This window comes from Dasypus novemcinctus, assembly GCF_030445035.2.
Source record: "Dasypus novemcinctus isolate mDasNov1 chromosome 23 unlocalized genomic scaffold, mDasNov1.1.hap2 SUPER_23_unloc_1, whole genome shotgun sequence".
NCBI lineage: Eukaryota > Metazoa > Chordata > Mammalia > Cingulata > Dasypodidae > Dasypus > Dasypus novemcinctus.
Genome location: NW_026688137.1, coordinates 112502 through 131887, shown reverse-complemented (window position 1 = coordinate 131887; position 19386 = coordinate 112502). Strand labels below are relative to the sequence as shown.

At 67.7% G+C, this 19386-nt stretch overlaps 1 protein-coding gene across 2 annotated transcripts; it reads right to left on the bottom strand.

The window, feature by feature from the left end:
* Positions 1 to 15375: 15375 nt before the first annotated feature.
* Positions 15376 to 17386, bottom strand: GRIFIN (galectin-related inter-fiber protein). Of its 2 annotated transcripts, XM_071213568.1 has the most exons (5): positions 16817 to 17386; positions 16454 to 16533; positions 16205 to 16364; positions 15703 to 15869; positions 15376 to 15510 (listed from the first exon to the last, which is right to left on the bottom strand). In XM_071213568.1, exons 1-5 carry the CDS (start codon positions 16826 to 16828, stop codon positions 15495 to 15497), a joined length of 435 nt encoding a protein of 144 aa, XP_071069669.1. In that variant the 5' UTR covers positions 16829 to 17386; the 3' UTR covers positions 15376 to 15494. The 2 variants fall into 2 exon arrangements, with proteins under 2 accessions (XP_071069669.1, XP_058148442.1); XM_058292459.2 differs by lacking the exon at positions 16817 to 17386 and having other exon boundaries at positions 16454 to 16777.
* Positions 17387 to 19386: the final 2000 nt, after the last annotated feature.

The window sequence follows — 19386 nt, the reverse complement described above, 5'->3', positions numbered from 1 at the left end:
AGTCCACAGACTCACAGGTGCCGGCCGAGGCTCCCGCCCCTCCCCATTCTGCGCCCTGCAGCCTGGCCTCCCGGCCCGGGGAGGGGTGCTCTCAGGCGCTGCCCATCCTGGCGCAGGGGCCCCGGCAGGGCCCGGTGCCTGGCAGCCCAGCTCCTTCCGTGGAAGAGGAGGCCCAGGCCCCCGGCCCCCTCGAGCCGTGCCCTTGTGACAGCTCCGTGCCAAGCTCCTCTCCCAAGTGTCGGCGGCAGCATGGCTCGGCCCCCGTCGCGCACAAGCAGCGGGCAGGGAGCTGTGTGCTGGGAGCAGCTTCGGCCCCCCAGGAACTCGGGCTCGCTCCCGCCGCCGCCCGAGCCTGGCAGCCCCAGCCCCGCCCGCCGCCCGGGACCTCGCCCCTGCTCTGCTCTGGCTTCCGCTTCATCCGGCCCGACTCGTCCCGTGTGCGCGGAACAGAGCGCCCGGCCCGGCGGGGTGGGGAGCGGGCCTTGCACTGAGCCCCGAGGCTCCCCGGCCCCCCCGGCCTCCAGCGGGCTCTGCGTCTTGTGCCGCGACCCCAAGCCCAGCTCTCGGCGTGCACCGTGGGCACGACGGCACTGCCCGCCTACCTGGGCGGTGGTGGAGGGCAGGGGCTGCCGGTCCAGCTCCTCCCGCGAGGGCGCTCCCAGGGCGAGGGCGTGTTCTCCTGGAGCTGCTCTGCCCACCTGCCCACCCCCACCCCACAGCTGGCACCAACTGCCCAGGAGGACCGAGGGCAGGGCCTGCAGGCGTTCCTGGGGGCACGGAAAGGGCTCTCCTCCTGCGCCAGCCTGCTCTCATCCCCGGGCTTTGACGACGCCCCCAGGAAGCCTCTGCTGCTTCCCGCCCCCCCGCTGGCTGGCTCTGCCCGCCTCCCCCTGACCTCAGCCTCACCTTGGCCCCGGGGCCCCCTGTGCCCTCTAACAGCCGCCGTGGACTCGTGGCTGCCCTGGGGTGGGCACGTCGGGTACACACACGCACGCGGACCGGGTTTGTACCCGCCCTCTTCCCCCTCTTGCTCATCTGGGGCTGCCATACAGGGCCTTGTCTCGTCTTGTCCTCCAGGGCTGGATCCAGGTCGGGACGAGGCCAGGCGGGGCAGCCGGAGGCCTCCTGCGCAGGGCAGGCACGGCGAGCGGTGTGCCCGGGAGGAGGCCGCTGGCTCGGGCGTCCGCTCACCCCCTGCACGGAGGCACGCCGACCCTGAGGCCAAAGGCAGCTAATCTTGCTGACCTGGTGCCTTTAATACAAGACCGTTACAAAAGCAAAACGTGGGAAGAAGCACAGACGTGTTGTGGAATGAAGATGCAAAACTGCTAGGTTTTTGTTTCTGGATAAAACACTAGGTTTCAAAGAGATTTCTCCTTCAAGTGGCGACGGGAACAGCCGTCGCTCACCAAGGCCTGCGGTCGCTCCTCCGCCTCTCAAATCTGCCCAGCCACCCTGCCGCCCTCGGCCTCCACTCCGCGCCCTGTTTGATTTCAGACTTCCTGGTAACGAGCCTCAAAAGTGAAAAGCAAGAAGCAAAACCGATTTTTACATTTTTTATCCAAAACATGGTCATTTCAACTTGTAATGAACGTGTTATCGGTACATTTGACGTTCTTTTCTGTTGTCCGAAGTCCTGCCAACTGCGAAGCCATCTCCAGGGCCTCGGCACCGTGGGCGGTGGCGCAGCGGAAGGGGCTCCTGTGCAGCGGGAGGGGCTCCTGCGCAGCGTGGGGGGCTCCTGCGCAGCATGGGGGGCTCCTGCGCAGCATGGGGGGCTCCTGCGCAGCATGGGGGGCTCCTGTGCAGCGGGAGGGGCTTCTGTGCAGCGTGGGGGGCTCCTGTGCAGCGGGAGGGGCTCCTGCGCAGCGTGGGGGGCTCCTGCGCAGCGTGGGGGGCTCCTGCGCAGCGTGGGGGGCTCCTGTGCAGCATGGGGGGCTCCTGTGCAGCGGGAGGGGCTCCTGTGCAGCGTGGGGGGCTCCTGTGCAGCGGGAGGGGCTCCTGTGCAGCGTGGGGGGCTCCTGCGCAGCGTGGGGGGCTCCTGTGCAGCGGGAGGGGCTCCTGCGCAGCGGGAGGGGCTCCTGCGCAGCGTGGAGGGGCTCCTGCGCAGCGTGGGGGGCTCCTGTGCAGTGGGAGGGGCTCCTGCGCAGCGTGGGGGGGCTTCTCTGCCCAGGGCAGGGGCCTCCCGCGCTCCTCTCTGCCCCTTTCACTCTGGGCCCGACCCTGAGGGAGGGTCCCCAGGGCTCCCAGCAGCCCGGCTGATGCCCCCTCTCCGTGCCCGGGGCCCCGCGCCAGGGAGGCCTGCTGAGCAGGGCACTGGGCCTTCAGCGCGCAGCCCGGGCCACCCCCAGCGCCTCTCCAAGGGGCGTGCACCTCCTCGCACCTCCACGTGGCTGCCACAAGGGGGCGATGTTGGCCCAGGGACGCGGCCCGAGGCAGTGGCCGAGCTGACCGGCCCGGCCCCGTGCGTGGCCCCGGGGGTCCACCCAGACGGGAACCTTCGGTCCCTGGGGCTCCTCCCGGCCCGGCGCCCCCTCCCGACGCCGACCCCCGGGTCACTGGCTGGCAGCGTCTCTGTTGGGGTGCGGGCGGCCCAGTTCCACGAGGCCCGTCCAGAGAGGGACCAGCAGGACCCCCAGGCCGGGCCGGGCCGGGCGTCCGCCTGCCCCACGCAGGCGGCTGAGGGTGGCCCTGCTGAGGCTGCCCCTGCCGCGGGAGCCTCTCTGCCGCGCTCCAGTGTCCCGGCCACCCTGAGCCCCCGGCCCCCTATGAGGTGAGCCCCCAGCCCCCTATGAGGTGAGCCCCCGGCCCCCTGCGGGGTGAGCCCCCGGCCCCCTGTGGGTGAGCCCCTAGCCCCTTGTGGGTGAGCCCCTAGCCCCTTGTGGGTGAGCCCCCGGCCCCCTGAGGGGTGAGTCTCCGGCCCCCTGCGGGGTGAGCCCCTAGCCCCTTGTGGGTGAGCCCCCGGCCCCCTGGGGGGTGAGCCCCCGGCCCCCTGGGGGGTGAGCCCCCGGCCCCCTGCGGGGTGAGCCCCCAGCCCCCTGGGGGGTGAGCCCCCGGCCTCTTGTGGGTGAGCCCCTGGCCCCCTGCGGGGTGAGCCCCCGGCCCCCTGAGGGGTGAGTCTCCGGCCCCCTGCGGGGTAAGCCCCTAGCCCCTTGTGGGTGAGCCCCCGGCCCCCTGGGGGGTGAGCCCCCGGCCCCCTGTGGGGTGAGCCCCCGGCCCCCTGCGGGGTAAGCCCCCGGCCCCCTGCGGGGTGAGCCCCCGGTCCCCTGTGGGGTGAGCCCCCTGCCCCTTGTGGGTGAGCCCCCGGCCCCCTGCGGGGTGAGCCCCCTGCCCCCTGCAGGGTGAGCCCCCGGCCCCTTGTGGGTGAGTCTCCGGCCCCCTGCGGGGTGAGCCCCCGGCCCCCTGCGGGGTGAGCCCCCGGCCCCTTGTGGGTGAGCCCCCGGCCCCCTGCGGGGTGAGCCCCCTGCCCCCTGCGGGGTGAGCCCCCCGCCCCTTGCGGGGTGAGCCCCCGGCCCCCTGTGGGGTGAGCCCCCGCCCCCCTGCGGGGTGAGCCCCTGGCCCCCTGCAGGGTGAGCCCCCGGCCCTCTGTGGGCTCCCCGCTCTCGGGGCCGGGAGGGTCCGGAATTCACCAGGCCTGAGTTCCATACCAGCCCCCCCACTCACTGCTGCCCAAACAAGCCCCCCACTACCTCGGGGTCTCCTGGGGGAGTCCAGGAGTTGTGACTTGTCCCCTGGGACCCCCAAGGCCTCCTCTGTCCTGGGTGGTCCCGGCCCGCACTGGGCAGGACCTGGGGGGGCTATGAGCCTGCGCGTGCAGATTCAGCCCCAGCCCTCCCGGCAGCGGGGCGCTTGCTGCTGCCCCGAGCCCCCGCCACCCCCGGGGGACGAGGAATCCTTACGGCAGGGGCTGAGCCTCTCCCCACGTCCTCGGGGCCCCCCAAGGAGCCCCTTGTCCCTGGACCTTCCCAGTAGGTTTCACACCCAGAACCCTTGGGCCTGCCCCCCCAGCTCCAGGCCGCCCTCCCTGGCCCCCTGCACCCCAGCTCCTCTCCACTGACCTTGGCGCCCACCCTTCTTTGCTCCCCGCCTCCACCGCTTTCAAGCCCACCTGCCCCCTTCCTGGGAGACCGCCCTGGCTGATGCCCTCGACGCTGGAGCCCCCACCCATGCACGGGGGAGGGCGCTGCGGCCACCTAACCGCCCCCGAGGAGGCGCGGAGCCCGTCCTGCCTGTCCCCGGCGACGCGGGTCCCCGCGGGGTCCCCGCCCCGCTGCCTCCCCCTGCCCGCCGGCCTCTGTCAGCAGCTCCTCCTCCAGCCGGCGCTGACGGGGGCCCTGGCCGAGCTCTCGCCTCCCGCGGCTGCAAGGGCACCCGGAGGCCTGCCCGGGGCACCCACGGCCCTCGCCGCCCACCCCCAGGCCTGTGCGGACACCTGCCCCCGTCCCACGCCCCCACTGCAGCCCCGCAGGACGCGCTCCCTTGAGCCGCGCAGGAAGAACAGGCGCGGGTCGTGCCTGGGACCCGTCAAGGTCACGAAGAGCTGAGGAGCGTGTGGGCAGGACGCTGGGGGGTCCACGGCAGGAGGTGCTCGCCGCCGTGCCGGCCAGCCCGTGCCCCGCCTGATGACCTGGCTCACTGTTCCTGCCTCAGTTTCCCCATGCCCAGCTTGATACCCCGGCTTACAGCTCCCAGCCTCAGTTTCCCCTTGCCCAGCCTGATGCCCCAGCTTACATCTCCTAGTCTCAGTTTCCCCACCTGTTTCCTGGAGCTGCCATAACTAAGCGCCACAAACTGGGCGGCTTAAAGCAACAGGCATTTGGTCTCTCACAGCCTGAAAGCCAGAATCCGAAATCCAGGTGTGGGCAGGGCCGCCTGCCCCGCTCCAGGGGAGGCCCCTTCCTGCCTCCTCCCGCTGCCAGGCTCCCGGCTGTCCTTGACTTGCGGCCACGTCCCTCCCACCTCCGTGCCCATCTCCCCTGTGCACGCCTGTGCCTCCAAGCCCCCCTCTCCCTTTAGGGCCCCAGCCCTGCTGCTTCAGGGCCAGCCCTCCTCTGTGTGGCCTCATCCTGACTCATCCCACCCGCAAAGACCCTATTTCCAAATCAGGCCCACCGGGCCCGGGGGTAGGACTCGAACCTGGCTCTTTGGGGTCCGCCCTGGCAGCGGCACGTCTCTGAGGCCGGCGCCTGCTCACCCACCCAGGGCGCAGGAAGCTGGAGCGTGGGAAAGCGCTGGGCTGCGCGTCCGGGCCAGCGCCGTCGTGCCAGCCCGGGCTCTTGGGCGCTCGCCACGCTCTGCGGCCCCACAATGCCCGCCTCTGAGCAGAGCCGTGGGCGGCCGGTAACCATGGCGAGGGCCCCCCAAGGTGGCGGAGCAACTGCCCATCGGGGTCACCCAGGCCCGCGGGCTGGGGCGGCCCCGACGAGCCGGCCGCCGTGGGCAGCGCAGTGCTGACCCCGGAGGCGCGGGGCTCCTGCCCGCAGGGTTCGGGGCTGGACGGAGGGCCCCGGGGCGCCGTGGGGTCCTGAGGTCGCAGCAGGCCGGGGGGTGGGGTGCCCTGCGGCCGAGGCGTGAGGGTGACCGCCCCCTCCCCCCCCCCCAGCCCAGGGCCCGGTGCTCCAGAAGGGGGAGGCCCGTCCTCCAAGTTCCGGGATGTTCCGGGCAGCGGGCCAGAGCCGGCGGGCGCCCTCCGGCCCCCCGGGCTTCCTCACGGCCTGATGCCATCGGCCGCTGGCTGCGCCCACTTCCTCGCCGTCCCGGGGCCCCCCCTCAGGCCGGCAGGGACTGGGCAGTGCGCACGGCCTCTGCGGGGCTCAGGGTGACCCCACTCCTCCAGCCGCTGGGCCAGAGTCCCCCAAAAATGCGTGCTTGGAAAACCAATGTTTGCAGGCTCAAGGCTTTATCAAAAAACAGAGCCGGGAGCTGCCCGATTAACGGGAGCACGAATAGTGCCCAAGCACAGCCGCTCCGCCCCCGGCCGGCCACCAGCACGGGCAGCGGTCACCACCTGCCCCGGGGTCCCTCACCTGTAAAATGGACAAAGGGACGAGCCACGGGCCGTCGGGAGGCTCACGTGAGGACACATCACGGCGCTGACGACGCGGCCTCGGCTTCCAAAGCGGAGCCGCCCTCGCTGACCTCCAGTGGGCGGCGGCCCCGCTGCTGCCGGGTGCCGTGGGGGTCAATGGACTTCCACGTGCCGGGGGCCGCCGCGGGCGCTGGACCCTCCGCGCGGTCCCGGGAGGCCGCCTTGTCCCCGTGTGGGGACGAGAAAGCCGAGGCCCGTGCCCGCGGCTCCAGCGAGGGCGGGGCTCCGTCCCCGCTCCTCCCGTCACGGGTGGGGGGCTCCCTCCCGGCCCGGGCTGACCCCGCACCCTGGCAGACGGGCGTGGCCCTGCCTCCCCTCCCCGTTGCCGTCCTGCTCTCGGCTTCACGGGCAGAGGCTCACCTGCGGGGAGGGGGCCCGGGCTCGAGCTTTCGGCGTCCGTTATGGGTTGAATCGTGCAGCCCCCCCCCACAATAAAGATGTGTGGAGCCCCTAACACCCCTGAGCACCTTCCCTGGAGCGAGGGCCTCTGCGGGGGGGGGGGTCGGTCAAGGCGAGGGAGGCCCAAAACCCCAGGGGGGGCAAAGAGACGGCTCCCAGGGGCGGCCGTGCGACCACGGGGGCAGCGGCGGGAGAGGCGGCCACAGGCCAGGACAGCCAGCAGGAGGGTGGAGGGAGCCTCCACAGGGCACACCCCAGCACCCGCCCTCTGGCCCCCACGCCGTGGGAGATCGGGTGCCCGTTCCGTCAGGCCGCCGCGCATGGGCTTCGGGACGGCAGCTCCAGGGGACGGAGGCAGCCTCCAGAGAAGACCCAGGACGGGGCACTTGTCCAGCAGCCCGGAGCGCCGGGGCGGGCGCGGGGCGGGGGCTGCCGCCGGCAAGGACAGAGGTCCTGGAACGGGCTCGGGGGTGCCGCCCCCTCTGGCCAGGGCCGGGCGCGGGGTCGCCGCTGGCAGGCCAGCTCGGGGTCGAGCCAGCGGGGGCCACCCGGCCAGCGGGGGCCACCCAGACTGGGCAGCATTGCTCATTGGCAGTGGCCCTGGAGGGGAGGCCCCAGGCTGGACACGAGGCCCGTGTGGGGTCACTGCTCATGCACGACTCAGCACTGGAGCTGGGAGCGGTGCGTGTGCCTGCAAGACGCACAGCCTGTCAGCGCAAGAGTGCGCCCTCGTGTGTGCTTCTATTTTTTTAAGATTTTATTTTTTATTTATTCTCTCCCCTTCACACACATCCCCACCAGTTGTCTGCTCTCTGTGTCCATTCACTGTGTGTTCTGTGTCTGCTTGTGTCAGCAGTACTCAGAATCTGTGTTTCTTTTTGTTGCGTCATCTTGCTGTGTCAGCTCTCCGTGTGTGCAGCGCCATTCCTGGGCAGGCTGCACTTTCTTTCGCGCTGGGCGGTTCTCCTTACGGGGTGCACTCCTTGCGCTTGGGGCTCCCCTACGCGGGGGACACCCCTGCGTGGCACGGCACTCCTTGCGCGCATCAGCACTATGCATGGGCCAGCTCCACACTGGTCGGGAGGCCCGGGGTTTGAACCGCGGACCTCTCACGCAGTAGGTGGAAACTCTTATCCGTTGAGCCAAATCTGCTTCCCTCGTGTAGCTTTTCAGCTGAGCTGCAGCTCACCCCCCTCGGTGTGTCTCCCCCCGGGTCTGTGTGCGCCTCTGGGCCTGCGTGGTTAGGGTCTGCCTGCCACGTGAGTGGGTGTGGCCGGTGACCACAGGCAGAGGTCACACCCCCGGCGCCGCACAGAACAGGTCATCACCTGAAGGTGCCCGGGGCAGCCTCTGTGCCAACTCTCCTCCCTCTCCCAAGACTGGGCATCCGCTGGCCACGCCAATGTCTCAATAATGACAAAAATAGCAAGTGTGGTGGCCCTGGACACAGCTGGTGCGCGTACAGCCGCAGGGCTGGGTCCGCCTTGGCACATTCTGGAACGGGCCAAGCGGCTTGTGCACGGACCCCTGAGAACGCGGGCCGGGGTGGCGCTGGGGGCGGCCGGGGACTTCCTGGGGCCACAGCGACGCCCCGCGTGTTGACGCGGGTGGGGCCACGCAGGCGTGCGTCTGAAAGGAGCCGGGGAACGGCGCGCTGACGCTGTCTGCGCGTACTAAAAAGAAGCGGCATAAAAAAAGACGGCGCTGTGGCTGCTGCTGCTTCAACTTCCTGGCCGCTGAAACAGGAGCCGGCGCAGGGGCTCGGCCCACGCCTGGGGCTCGGGCTCAGGGCTCGAGGCCGGGCGATGCTTCTCCAGGAGCCTGCGTCCCGCGGCCAGCTGCAGCCACTCTCACGTGGAAACAGCGCCTGCTCCTTCGGCCCCCGGGCCCCCCGACGTCCTGCCCCCCTGCCCCGGTGGCTTCTCCGTGGCCTCCCCGTAAGGCCCCAGGGACAGGCTCAGGGCCCCCGGGGAGCCGGTCGGGCCACGCCTCGCGTGCAGGCGCCTCCTCCCCCGGCTCTGCTTCCCGTCTCCACCCACAGGCGTGGCCTGACGTGGGGAATGGGTCTCTGGGGCCCGGGGCTCCAAGCCGCGCCAGCTGAGCGCGCTCAGGCCTGGGGGAGGCGCTGGGGTCCGCCACGAGCTCCGCTGCGCACGGGCGAGCCAGCTGGGTTGGCGGGTGGCGGAGGGACAGGCGGGCAGCTGCGTGGCGGAGCCACTTTGCTGACCGCTCCCTGGGGACGTGGACGCTGGGACACTGGGCTGTCCCTGGAAAGTCTTTCAGCCTTTCTGTGTGTTTGAAAAATTTCATAATAAGGTGTTGGGAACAAACTAAAAACACAAACTGAGAGGGGTCTCCAGTGTCTCAGACCCTTCCTGCGACGTGGTGGAGCGTCAGGCCTCTACGGACGCAGTCTTTTTTTTTTTAAGTTGACACAGTGATTGAACCAGGACCTCCTGCGTGAACAGCAGGCGCTCGACCCTGAGCTACGTCCGCTCTCAGCAGACTCTTTTTTTTTTTTAAAGATTAATTTATTCCCTTCCCCCCCCCCCGCCCCCATTGTCTGCTCTCTGTGTCCATTCACTGTGTGTTCTTCTGTGTCTGCTTGTCTTCTCATTAGGCAGCTCCGGGAAGCGATCCTGGGACCTTCTGGAATAGGAGAGAGGCAATCATTCTCTTACATCACCTCAGCTCCCTGGTCTGCTGCACCTCTTATTGTCTCTCCTCTGTGTCTCTTTGTTGTGTCATCTGGCTGCGCCAGCTCTCCGCGTGGGCCAGCACTCCTGCGTGGGGCAGCACTCCACGTGGGCCAGCTCGCCGTACCTCCTGTATGGTAGAAGGGAGTCCAGCCGCTTGAGCCACATCTGCTTCCCGCAGACTCGCTCTTTTTGTTCGGCCGAAGGCCCTGAGCTCGGCCCTGCCTGGGCGTCCTCACCGGACCCCCTCTCCCTGGCGAGCGGCCTCATGTCCGCACGTCAGCCGCGGGTCCTGCCGCCAGCAGAGGCCCCGTGTTGGGCCTGGGCGTCGAGGGCCTCAGCGGCCCCCTGCGTGGAGTCTCGCGGCCCAGGGCACCTGCAGTTCCCGCACTGACCGACACGCTGGCCTCCAGTGGCCCCCAGCCCAGGGCAGGCGGGAATGCCGCCGCCTCTGCCCGAGAGCCCTGGCAGAGCAGGCCCTAACGTGTGCATAAAGAAGCCGAGGCAGCGGGACGGCCTGAAACGGGGCCCAGACGGCCTGAGGCCCAGCCCACCCCGGTGCCCCCAGCTGTGCCAGGCCAGGCCGCAGACCTCACTGGGCCAGGCAGAGGACAACTCTGGCCTGACCCCTGACCTCTGGCCCCTGCTACCCCAGTGGGAGGGAAACAGAGGAGACACACAGGCCGTTTCCTTCCGCATTTGCTGTTCCTCACAGTCGGAGGAACACTTCACAGAAGAGGACACTGAGGGTCAGAGAGGTTGTGATGTGCCCAAGTCCACCTGGCGGCTCTCCCTCCCACCATTCGGCCAGACCTGTCTGCAGCAAACCAGACAGGAAGGGCTCAGTGCTGGGCCTCGGGCCGCCTCCCCTGCCTCGCTCTCCCTTGCCCTGCCCAGCGCTGGAAGTGGGTCTTTGAAACCTGGAGTCGGGGTTGAAGAAGACGGTGTCTGGAGCGCCCTCTGCTGGCTGGTCTGTTCCCCCGGGGCGGAGGTTATTTTTGGGGGGGGGTAGGAGTGGGGGGGCGGCAAACGACCCAGCCCACCTGGCCGCCCCGGGCAGCCTGCCTCCCTACTGACAGCTGGCTCAGGTTCCCCAGGGGTGGCCAGAGCTGGCAGGCAGGATCTCAAGCTCAGGACTTTTTTTAGGAGGCACCGGGGAATGAACCTGCGACCTTGTGACCACGAAGCAGGCGCTCAGCCCCTGCGCTGCAACTGCTCCACAGGTTCAGAATTTTTCTTCCAAAGATTTATTTATTTTATTTTCTTTGCCCCTTCCCCTCCTCCCGCCCTGCTGTTTTTGCTGTCCGTGTTGTCTTCTCATTTTCTCTCCTCTAGGATTCACTGGGATTCGATCCTGGGGACCCCTGATAGGGAGAGAGGCTCCCTGTCAGCTGTGCCACCTCAGCTCCTGGTCTCTGCTGTGCTTCGCCTTGACGCTCCCCTTGTCTCTGTTCTGAAGTGTCATCATCTTGCTGTGTGACTCACTTGCGCTGGACACGGGGTCACCGCATGGGCACTCACACGGGCACTCACGCGGACACACCTTCTCTTCTTCTTTTCACCAGGAGGCCCCAAGGATCAAACCCAGTCCTCCCATATGGTAGGCGGAAGCCCTATCACTTGAGCCACATCCGCTTCCCTGGTTTAGAATTTTTCCCTCAGATCTGCCCCGTCCATGGTTGGAAGGAGCCGAGCAGACGGAGCGTGTGCTTTCCTGTTAGCCACAGACCCCACCTGCCCCTATTGCCCTGCACTCACCAGCTCATTCCGTCACGTTTTTCCTCCTGACCCCGAGGGCACTCACACGGTCTCCTCGACCCCTCCCTCAGCGAGACTGGCGCCCTGGGTCCGTCACTGGTGTTGGGCAGCAGCCCCCGTGGCGAAGCCCCGACGCACCCAGCTGAGCACATCTGCCCCTCCCCCAGGGCCGGTAGGAGAACTGAGGGCAAGGCGAGTCCTCCAGGAGTCTGGGGCCCGCTCGCCAGGGGCAGGGGCGGCCCTGGTTGAGGAGAGCGCCCTGCCTGTCTCTGAAGGGCGTCAAGGAGTGTGTGGTCTCCTTCCGGGGGCCCCCATGGAGGCATGGACGAGGGGGTGGGGAGGGGTTGCCTTGGGGGAGCTGGTTTAAGTCAGGCCTGCACATTGCTTCCAGCCAGCGTCCGCCGGGGCGTGGGCTGCCAGGGGCAGGTAGTGAGCTCCCTGTTGCTAGGGCGGTCCAAGCAGGTTTCATTCACTCATTAGTTTAACAAATGCCTGCAGGCACCTCACATGTGCCCGGCCCTGTGCCAGGAGCGGGACCCAGCCGTGAACACACGGGCAGGGCCAGCGCCCCGGAGCCGACCGCTCGGAGGGGCAGACACGGCCAGCAAGCCTGAGCACACTCACCCATGGACCCTGATTCACCGCTTGGAAGAGAGGGAACAAGCGCAGAGATGGAGGATAAAGCCGCGGGGGTGAGAAGGCCTCTGGGAGAGAGCCCCGAAGCCTGAGGCAGGACTGGCCTGGAGGGAAGGGCAGGTGCAAAGGGCCTGTGGTCTGAGCTCGGCACGCTCAGGAGGTGGAAAGACGGGGAGGAGCAGATGAGGAGGCCGGGGGGCTGGGGAGATGGGGGGGCGACGTCTCCCATGCAGGTGGGAGAAGCTACAGATGCCGCTCAGACTCCAAGGCCCCTGGGGGTGGTGGTGGGGGGGGTCCGTAGCTGTTCAAAGTCTAGTGATTTTCCTCAAGTGCATCATACGTTTATTCACTCATTCAGGCGACACTTCCAGAGTCACACGAGCCCGGCCAGCCTGGGTGGGCCTGGGGGAGACTAGTCCCCTCCTCCAGATGGGGCAGGGTCGCTGAGGCTGGCACGGGCTGGAGGGAAGCAGAGGCTGTCAGAGCCAGCCCGGAGGGCAGGGAAGCCTTCCTGGAGGAGGTGTCGCTGGAGCTAAGGCCTAAAGGAAGAGTAGGAGGCGGCGGGTGGACAGGAACCGGCTGTTTAGGAAGAGCCAGCAAGCCCGGTCCTCAGGGCTGCGTCCTGGGATTCGGGGGGCCGCAGGCCAGCAGGGAGGTCCCAGAGGAGAGGGCCCTGGTGCAGCAGGCTGTGCGGGCACTCGGGGGCCTGCCGCTCCCACTGCGGGACGCTCGGGGAACGCCCCCTGCACCCCCTCTTACCCACGGGGAGACGAGTCCCGGGGCCACACTGGCCGGGCCCCTGTGGTCTGACTTGCCCCTCGCCGTGGACAGAAGGGCCGATGTGCGGCTGGCACAGCTCAGGGACGGGCGGTGTGCAGGGGTGTCCGTGCGCATGTGCGTGTGCCTGCGTGCTATGCATGTGTGTACACATGTGTGCATGCGTGTGCGCATGTGCTGGCTTCGCCCCTCCCGTGGCCACTCCGAGCCTCCGCTTCCACGGCTGCGCGTGGGCATTGCGTGCCGCACGCTGCCAGGTCCCACACGGGCACTCTGCCGCTTGCTGAGAATGATCGCTCCAACCCTGCGCCCCAGAGCAGGGAACCAGCCCCCGGAGGGGCTCGGGGACCACGGGACCGGAGCTGGGCCTCCGTCGTCACTGACCACCGCCAGGCCCCGCGCTGACTGGCGGCCGCACGGGCGTTCTGGGCCCCCTGGCATCGGTGTCAGTTCAGAGCCGTGCCCAGAGGTCCCCAAAATGGCTGATTGCTTCCGTTGCCCCAAGCACGGTCACCGCGGTGGAGGCCGCCGTCCCTCCGGGGAGGCCGCCCCCTTCACTCGGGGCTCTGGGTCTGTCAGCCACCCCCTGTCCTCCCAGGCTCAGCTGCGCCCCTTCTCTGTGCCTGGGCTCCCTCTTTTCCACCCTCCCGTCTTGCAATGCTTTGGGGCGGGAGCTTCACCAGGAGGGACTGAGCAGCAGGGCCCCGCACCAGGAGTGGGGGGGGGGCCCCCGGGCGTCCCTGCCACCCAGGCGCTCCCGGGGCCGAGGCCCGGCCCCAGCACCGCCCCCCCCACACACACGGGCCCGGGCTCCGGGAGGGGCGGGCGGGGCTCCAAGCCAGCTGCGCGGTGCACGCAGGCGAGGCGGGCGCCGGAGGGGGCACAAGGCGGGCTGCGCCCCGGCGGCCTGCGCTGCCCTTGTCCCACCCAGCTGCCCCGAGAGCCTCCTGGCCCGGGCAGGACAGCGGGCCTGGCAGGGCGGGTGCGAGCAGCAGGGACGGTCCAGGGCTGTGGCTCGCGTGCGCCTCGGAGGTCCTGCCAAGGACCCCAATGGCCCCCTCCACAGGGCCCGCCCAGGGGCACGCATCCGGAAAGTGGCGGAGCTGGGATTCGAACACAGGCCGCTGGCGCCAGAGCCCGTGCCTCAGCCCGCAGCCTCCCAGCCGCGCTCGCCGGCCTGGTCGTCTGATGGGCTCGCCTGTTACACGCCTGGTCAGCCTCATTCGAGGCAGTGGCATCATGAATTTAACATGGACAGACAGACAGATGGCAAGAGAGAGATGGAGGCAAGTAGATGGATGATAGAGATGATAGATACAGACAGATACAGATAGATGATAGATGATAGATAGATGATGATAGATATAGATGATGATAGACGATAGAGATGATATATAGATAGATGTGATAGATGATACATTAGATAGATATAGATAGATGACAGATGATGATAGAGATAGATGACAGATGATGATGATAGATATAGATAGATGACAGATGATAGATATAGATGATAGATATGATAGATGACAGATGACAGATGATAGATGATAGATATAGATAGATGATAGAGGTGATAGATATGATAGATGATAGATATAGATAGATGATAGATGGCAGATATAGATATATATGATAGATATAGATGATAGAGATAATAGATGATAGATTACATAAATATAGAGAGATGATAGATGATAGAGATGATATATAGATAGATGTGATAGATGATAGATTAAATACAGATAGATGACAGATATGATAGATGATAGATATAGATAGATGCTAGAGACAGAATAGATAGATGATAAATGATATAATATATAGGTAGATGTGATAGATGATACACTAGATATAGATGATAGATACAGATAGATGATAGATATGATAGATGACAGATGGCAGATATGATATATAGATAGATGTGATAGACGATACATCAGATAGATATAGATAGATGATAGTTGATAGAATAGATACAGATGATAGATATAGATATATGATAGAAATGATAGATATGGTAGATGATAGATTAGATAGAGATGATATATAGACAGATGTGATAGATGATAGATTAAATATAGATAGATGACAGATATGATAGATGATAGATATAGATAGATGCTAGAGACATAGAGTAGATATAGATAGATGATAGGATATATAGATAGATGTGATAGATGATAGATATAGATAGATGATAGAGATGATAGATATGATAGATGACAGATATGCTAGGTGATAGAGATGATAGGTAGGTGATGGTTTAGATAGACAGAGACAGGCAGATGATGGACTAGACAGAAGATACAGACGCCATGTGCTCTAGGTCATATGAAAACCAGCATGCTGGTTGCCCCTGGCAGAAGCACCCTCGGTGCGTGTGCCCTGCCGTGGCCTCGCCTGGCCTCTTTAGGGCACACGGGCTCACCCCCCTGGGCTTCCCTCAGTTCTGGGGGAGCCCTGGGAGGTCTGGGCAGCAGGCCCACTTCACAGATGTGACACCCGAGGCTGGGCGCGGGCAGGGCTTTGTGGAAGGTCCTGCAGCCAGCAGGGGCAGCGCGGGGCCTGAGCAGCCGCTCCCTGCCCCGCATGGACCCCGGCCCCCTCCCCGCGCAGAGCGGGCACGTCTGCTTGCAGGTGGGCCGAGGACAGGAAGGCCCCCTCCCCCTGAGGCAGGAAGCAGGGGAGGACGGCGCCCCGGGGCCCCTGCCGCTGCCCGGCCCGAGCAGGCCCGGGGCCGGCGCTGGAGGCCCCCGTGGAGCCGGGCGCAGGCCGCCTCGCCCCGGAGTGCGCCGGGCTCTTCTGGCCCGGCCGACAGGACGTCAGCCGCCGCGCCCGGCCTGGCCTGGCCTGGACGGCCCCACCCCGGGCCTGCGCGTCCCAGCCCCTCCCTGACCTCGGCCTCCTGGGCAAGGTGGGGGAGGCCAGGCCGTCCCTGGGCATGGGGTCCCAGGCCCCGCGGCCCGCCCTGGCCCGGGCTGGTCCCCCCACGCGCAGCACCCGAGCTCCTGCGTTCTGCTCAGACTTTATTGAAGGTGGCACAGAGGGGGGCACAGAGCCCCGAGCCCCTCGCCCGCCCCCTCCCCCAGGCGAGCCGCGGGGGACAGGGGGCGGCGGCTCCGGGGCGCAGGTCCAGCTCAGGAAGGCCCGGCCCTACGAGGCGGCGAGGCGCGGCTCAGCGGGGGCCGGGGCTGTGGGCGGCGGGCTGTGGGCGGTGGGCGGGGGACGTGGGCTCCCCTGGGTGCAGGGTGGCCCCGGGGAGCAGGACGGAGGGCCCCGCCGGCCGACAGCCCTCCCCGCAGCGGGCCCCGGGGCAGGGCAGGACACTGCGCGGTGGCGGCTTACCCCCAGTCCGGGCCCCTCCTGGCCAGCTCCACCTGGGCCAGGGGCAGGTCCCCGAGGACCCGCACCCGGGTGACGGCCGCCAGGGGCCTCTGGCGGTGGGCGAACTGCGGCACCCTGCGCTCCTGCGCGAACACGTGGAAGTGCTCGGCGTCCGAGCTGACCTCGAGCTGGGGGGCAGCGAGTCAGCCCTGGGCCCACCCCGGGGCTGACTCCCTCCTGCCTCCACAGAGGGGTGGCTGGCGGCCAGGGCAGCAGGGTCCCCACTGCGGAGACGGGGGCCCTGAGGAGGGAGGCCCCTGCGGCGAGCCGCCGGGGGGGCTCCGTGCCCGGAGGGACCCCTGCACCCGTCCCAGCGGAGTGGGGGCCGATGCTGCAGCGGGGCCGCCCAAACCCGCTCCCCGCCCCCTCTGCAGCTTTGCCCCGTGCCCTGGACCCCCAGGCCTCCCCCACGGGCCTCCCCAGCCCCTCATGGGCCTTGCCCGACGCCCGCCCCCCGCGGCACCTCAAAGGGCTCCCCCCGCGCCAGCGGGAAGACGCTGGCCACCTCCTCCGGGCCCCAGCGGCCGCCCTGGAAGGCGTTGCCCACCGCGGAGGCGCTGGAGAAGCAGGGCTTGTGGTGGAAGGCGACGTCCCCCCCTTCAGACAGGAAGTCGATCTCGAACCTGGGGGGGCGGGGCGGAGTCGTGACCCAGCCCTGCACCCCCCAGCGTCCCCCCGCGGCACCCCCCGCGGCACCCCCCGCGGCACTTACTTGTCCTCTTTGGAGTCGGACCTTCCCCGGACCAGCAGGCTCCAGCCGGGGGCCAGGCCCCCGGCACAGAAGGCTTCAAACTGCACGTGAGCGAGAGGCTGGGGGCGCCCCCAGGGGCCCGTCCCGCCGCCCCTGCCCCCGGCCCGCAGCCGCCCCCCTCTGTGGGTGCCGTGCCCGGCCACCCCCCCATCACGGTGTCTTCTCTGGGACCCCATGCGTCTGAGCAACGTGTTCCTCAGGCCAGACGACTGTCCCTAGCCCCCCCTTGGCCCAAGGGGTCTGCTGGGGCGGGACCGGCCCCGGGTGTGTGCCCGGAGCCCCCCGCCCTGCTTCCTGCCGCCCCCGCCCCGGGCTCGCACCCACCTGCAGGGTCATCTTGGCAGCGCTGCTGGGCGCGGAGCCTGGGCTTATAGCCTGTGGGCCCGTGGGAGCCCGCCCCGGGGAGGGGTCAGCGGGGCTTCGTGCCCCCTCCCTCCTCTGGCCTCTCCCTCCAGCTCCGGGGACCGTCCCTCACTCTGGTTCCACCCCCCTTTCCGCAGGGCCGGCCTGGCTCCAACCAACTTTGCTTCCAGCACCTTCCGGCATGGTGGAGGGCAGCATCTTCCCGTCTTGCAGAGGGGCCTGGCCGGGTGAGGGACAGCCCAGGCCCTCCTCCCCTCTGGGCCCGTGGGGGGGCTCACTCACCAGCCCCAGCCCTGCCTTGTGGGGTCTGGACCGGCCACCGGGTGCCACAGGCCCGCCCAGGACCACAGCGCCCCCACCCCGGCTGGCCAGCCTCCCCCGGGCCCCGCTCGGGCCAGCTCAGCAGGCCCCTGGGGCACGAGCGGCTGGGATTAGCCGGCCGCCGCGGTCAGCGGATTCCAGGGCTCTGGCGGGCGGGCTGGGGGAGGGCCTTTCCCACAGCCAGCGCCCCTGGCCTGGCGCCTCGGCCCCTCCGGCCGAGCGGGGAGCGGGACGCCCGGAGAGGGCCTCGGGCCAGGGAGGAGGGGGCGGGCTTGGGGCCCCTGCCCCCCGGGAGCCGCCACAGGGCAGGCCGGGAACATGGAGTCAGGGCTGCTGCGCGTGCGGCGAGTGTGCGGCGAGTGGGTGGGCGAGTGTGCAGGGGAAGGTGCAGGTGTGCCTGTGATTGTGCAGGTGGGAGTGCAAGTAAGCATGCAGGTGAGCGTGCAGGTGAGTGTGCAGGTGAGCGTGTTGAGTGTGGTGTGCGGGTGATGGTGTGATGAGTGTGCCACGAGTGTGCCCGTAGTGCGGTGAGCATGCAGGTGAGTGTGCAGGTGAGCGTGTAGAGTGTGGTGTGCGGGTGATGGTATAATGAGTGTGCCACGAGTGGTGCCCGTAGTGCGGTGAGCATGCAGGTGAGTGTGTTGAGTGTGGTGTGTGGGCGGTGTGATGAGTGTGCCCGTAGTGCAGTGAGTGTGCAGGTGAGTTTGCAGGTGAGCGTTGTTGAGTGTGGTGTGCGGGTGATGGTGTGATGAGTGTGGAGCGAATGTGCCCGTAGTGTGGTGAGCATGCAGGTGAGTGTGCAGATGAGCGTGTAGAGTGTGGTGTGATGAGTGTGCCACGAGTGTGCCTGTAGTGGTGAGTGTGCCACGAGTGTGCCCGTAGTGCAGTGAGTGTGCAGATGAGTGTGTAGAGTGTGGTGTGATGAGTGTGCCACGAGTGTGCCTGTAGTGGTGAGCGTGCAGGTGAGTGTGCCACGAGTGTGCCCGTAGTGCAGTGAGCGTGCAGATGAGTGTGCAGATGAGCGTGTAGAGTGTGGTGTGCAGGTGATGGTGTGATGAGTGTGCCACGAGTGTGCCTGTAGTGGTGAGTGGGCAGGTGAGTGTGCCACGAGTGTGCCCGTAGTGCAGTGAGTGTGCAGATGAGCATGTAGAGTGTGGTGTGCGGGTGATGGTGTGATGAGTGTGCAGCGAGTGTGCCCGTAGTGCGGTGAGCGTGCAGGTGAGCGTGCGGTGCCTGTGCGTGGGGCTGCGTTGTGCGCTCTGCGGTGAGCGGGGTCTGAGGGGCTGCAGGGTGCAGGTAAAGGAGGGCTGCATGCGGTGCTGTGTGCCGTGCGGGGTGGCGGCGCCGGTCCCGGCTGCCTCCAGGACTGGCCTTGTGGGGACACCAGGGTCCCCACACCCCGCGCTGCCGACCCCGCGAGCCCAGCCCCCCACGTCCCTTCGCGTCCAGCGGGGAGGGGTGCCGCTGTCAGTGCAGGGCGTGGGCTGGGGTCGGGGCTGCTCGGGCCGGCAGGGGGACGAGAGATGGCCCTGGCTGTCCCCGCCCCCCGGTGGCCCAGGCCGTGGGCACTGCCCTCCCTGCCCGGCGCGGGGTGCGGCTGACCACGCAGGGGCTGCAGGATGAGCCACCGGCAGCGGCGCCCTGCGCTGTCGCATGCAGCCGGAGACCCCCGGCCATCCCAGGGCCGCAGGCAGCAGACCCCCCAGCCTGCCCCCCTCCAAATGCCCCAAGGCCCCGCTGCGCGACCTTGAACCCGTGGCCTCGGTGCCTCGGTCCCCCCAGCTTGATCTGGGTCGCGGTCCCACCCAGCTGGGCCGGGCGGGGGTCTTTGGAGCCTGGGGAGGAGGGGGCGGCGCCCCCCACCAGCTCCCGGGCTCCCCTGCAAGGGCGGGAGCTGGCACCTGCAGATGCCCGGGAGAGGGGGCCCAGCGGGCCCCTGGTCACTGCTGTTTGTGGGGTGCCGGCCACCGTCCTCACCCATCATGCCCACAGCAGCAAGACGGGGTAGGCGCTGCTGTCCCCGTTTCACAGAGCAGAATTTGGGGTGCAGGAGAGGAGTTCTGCCCAGGGGGGGAGGAGCAAAGGCAGGATTTGAAGCCAGCAGTCGCTCCCCCACCCCCACCCCGAAGTAGACCTCCTCACCTGGCAGGGATGGGGTTATCAGGGTCAGCTTCCTGGAGGAGGCAGCACTTCATGTGGGTTTTGAAGGA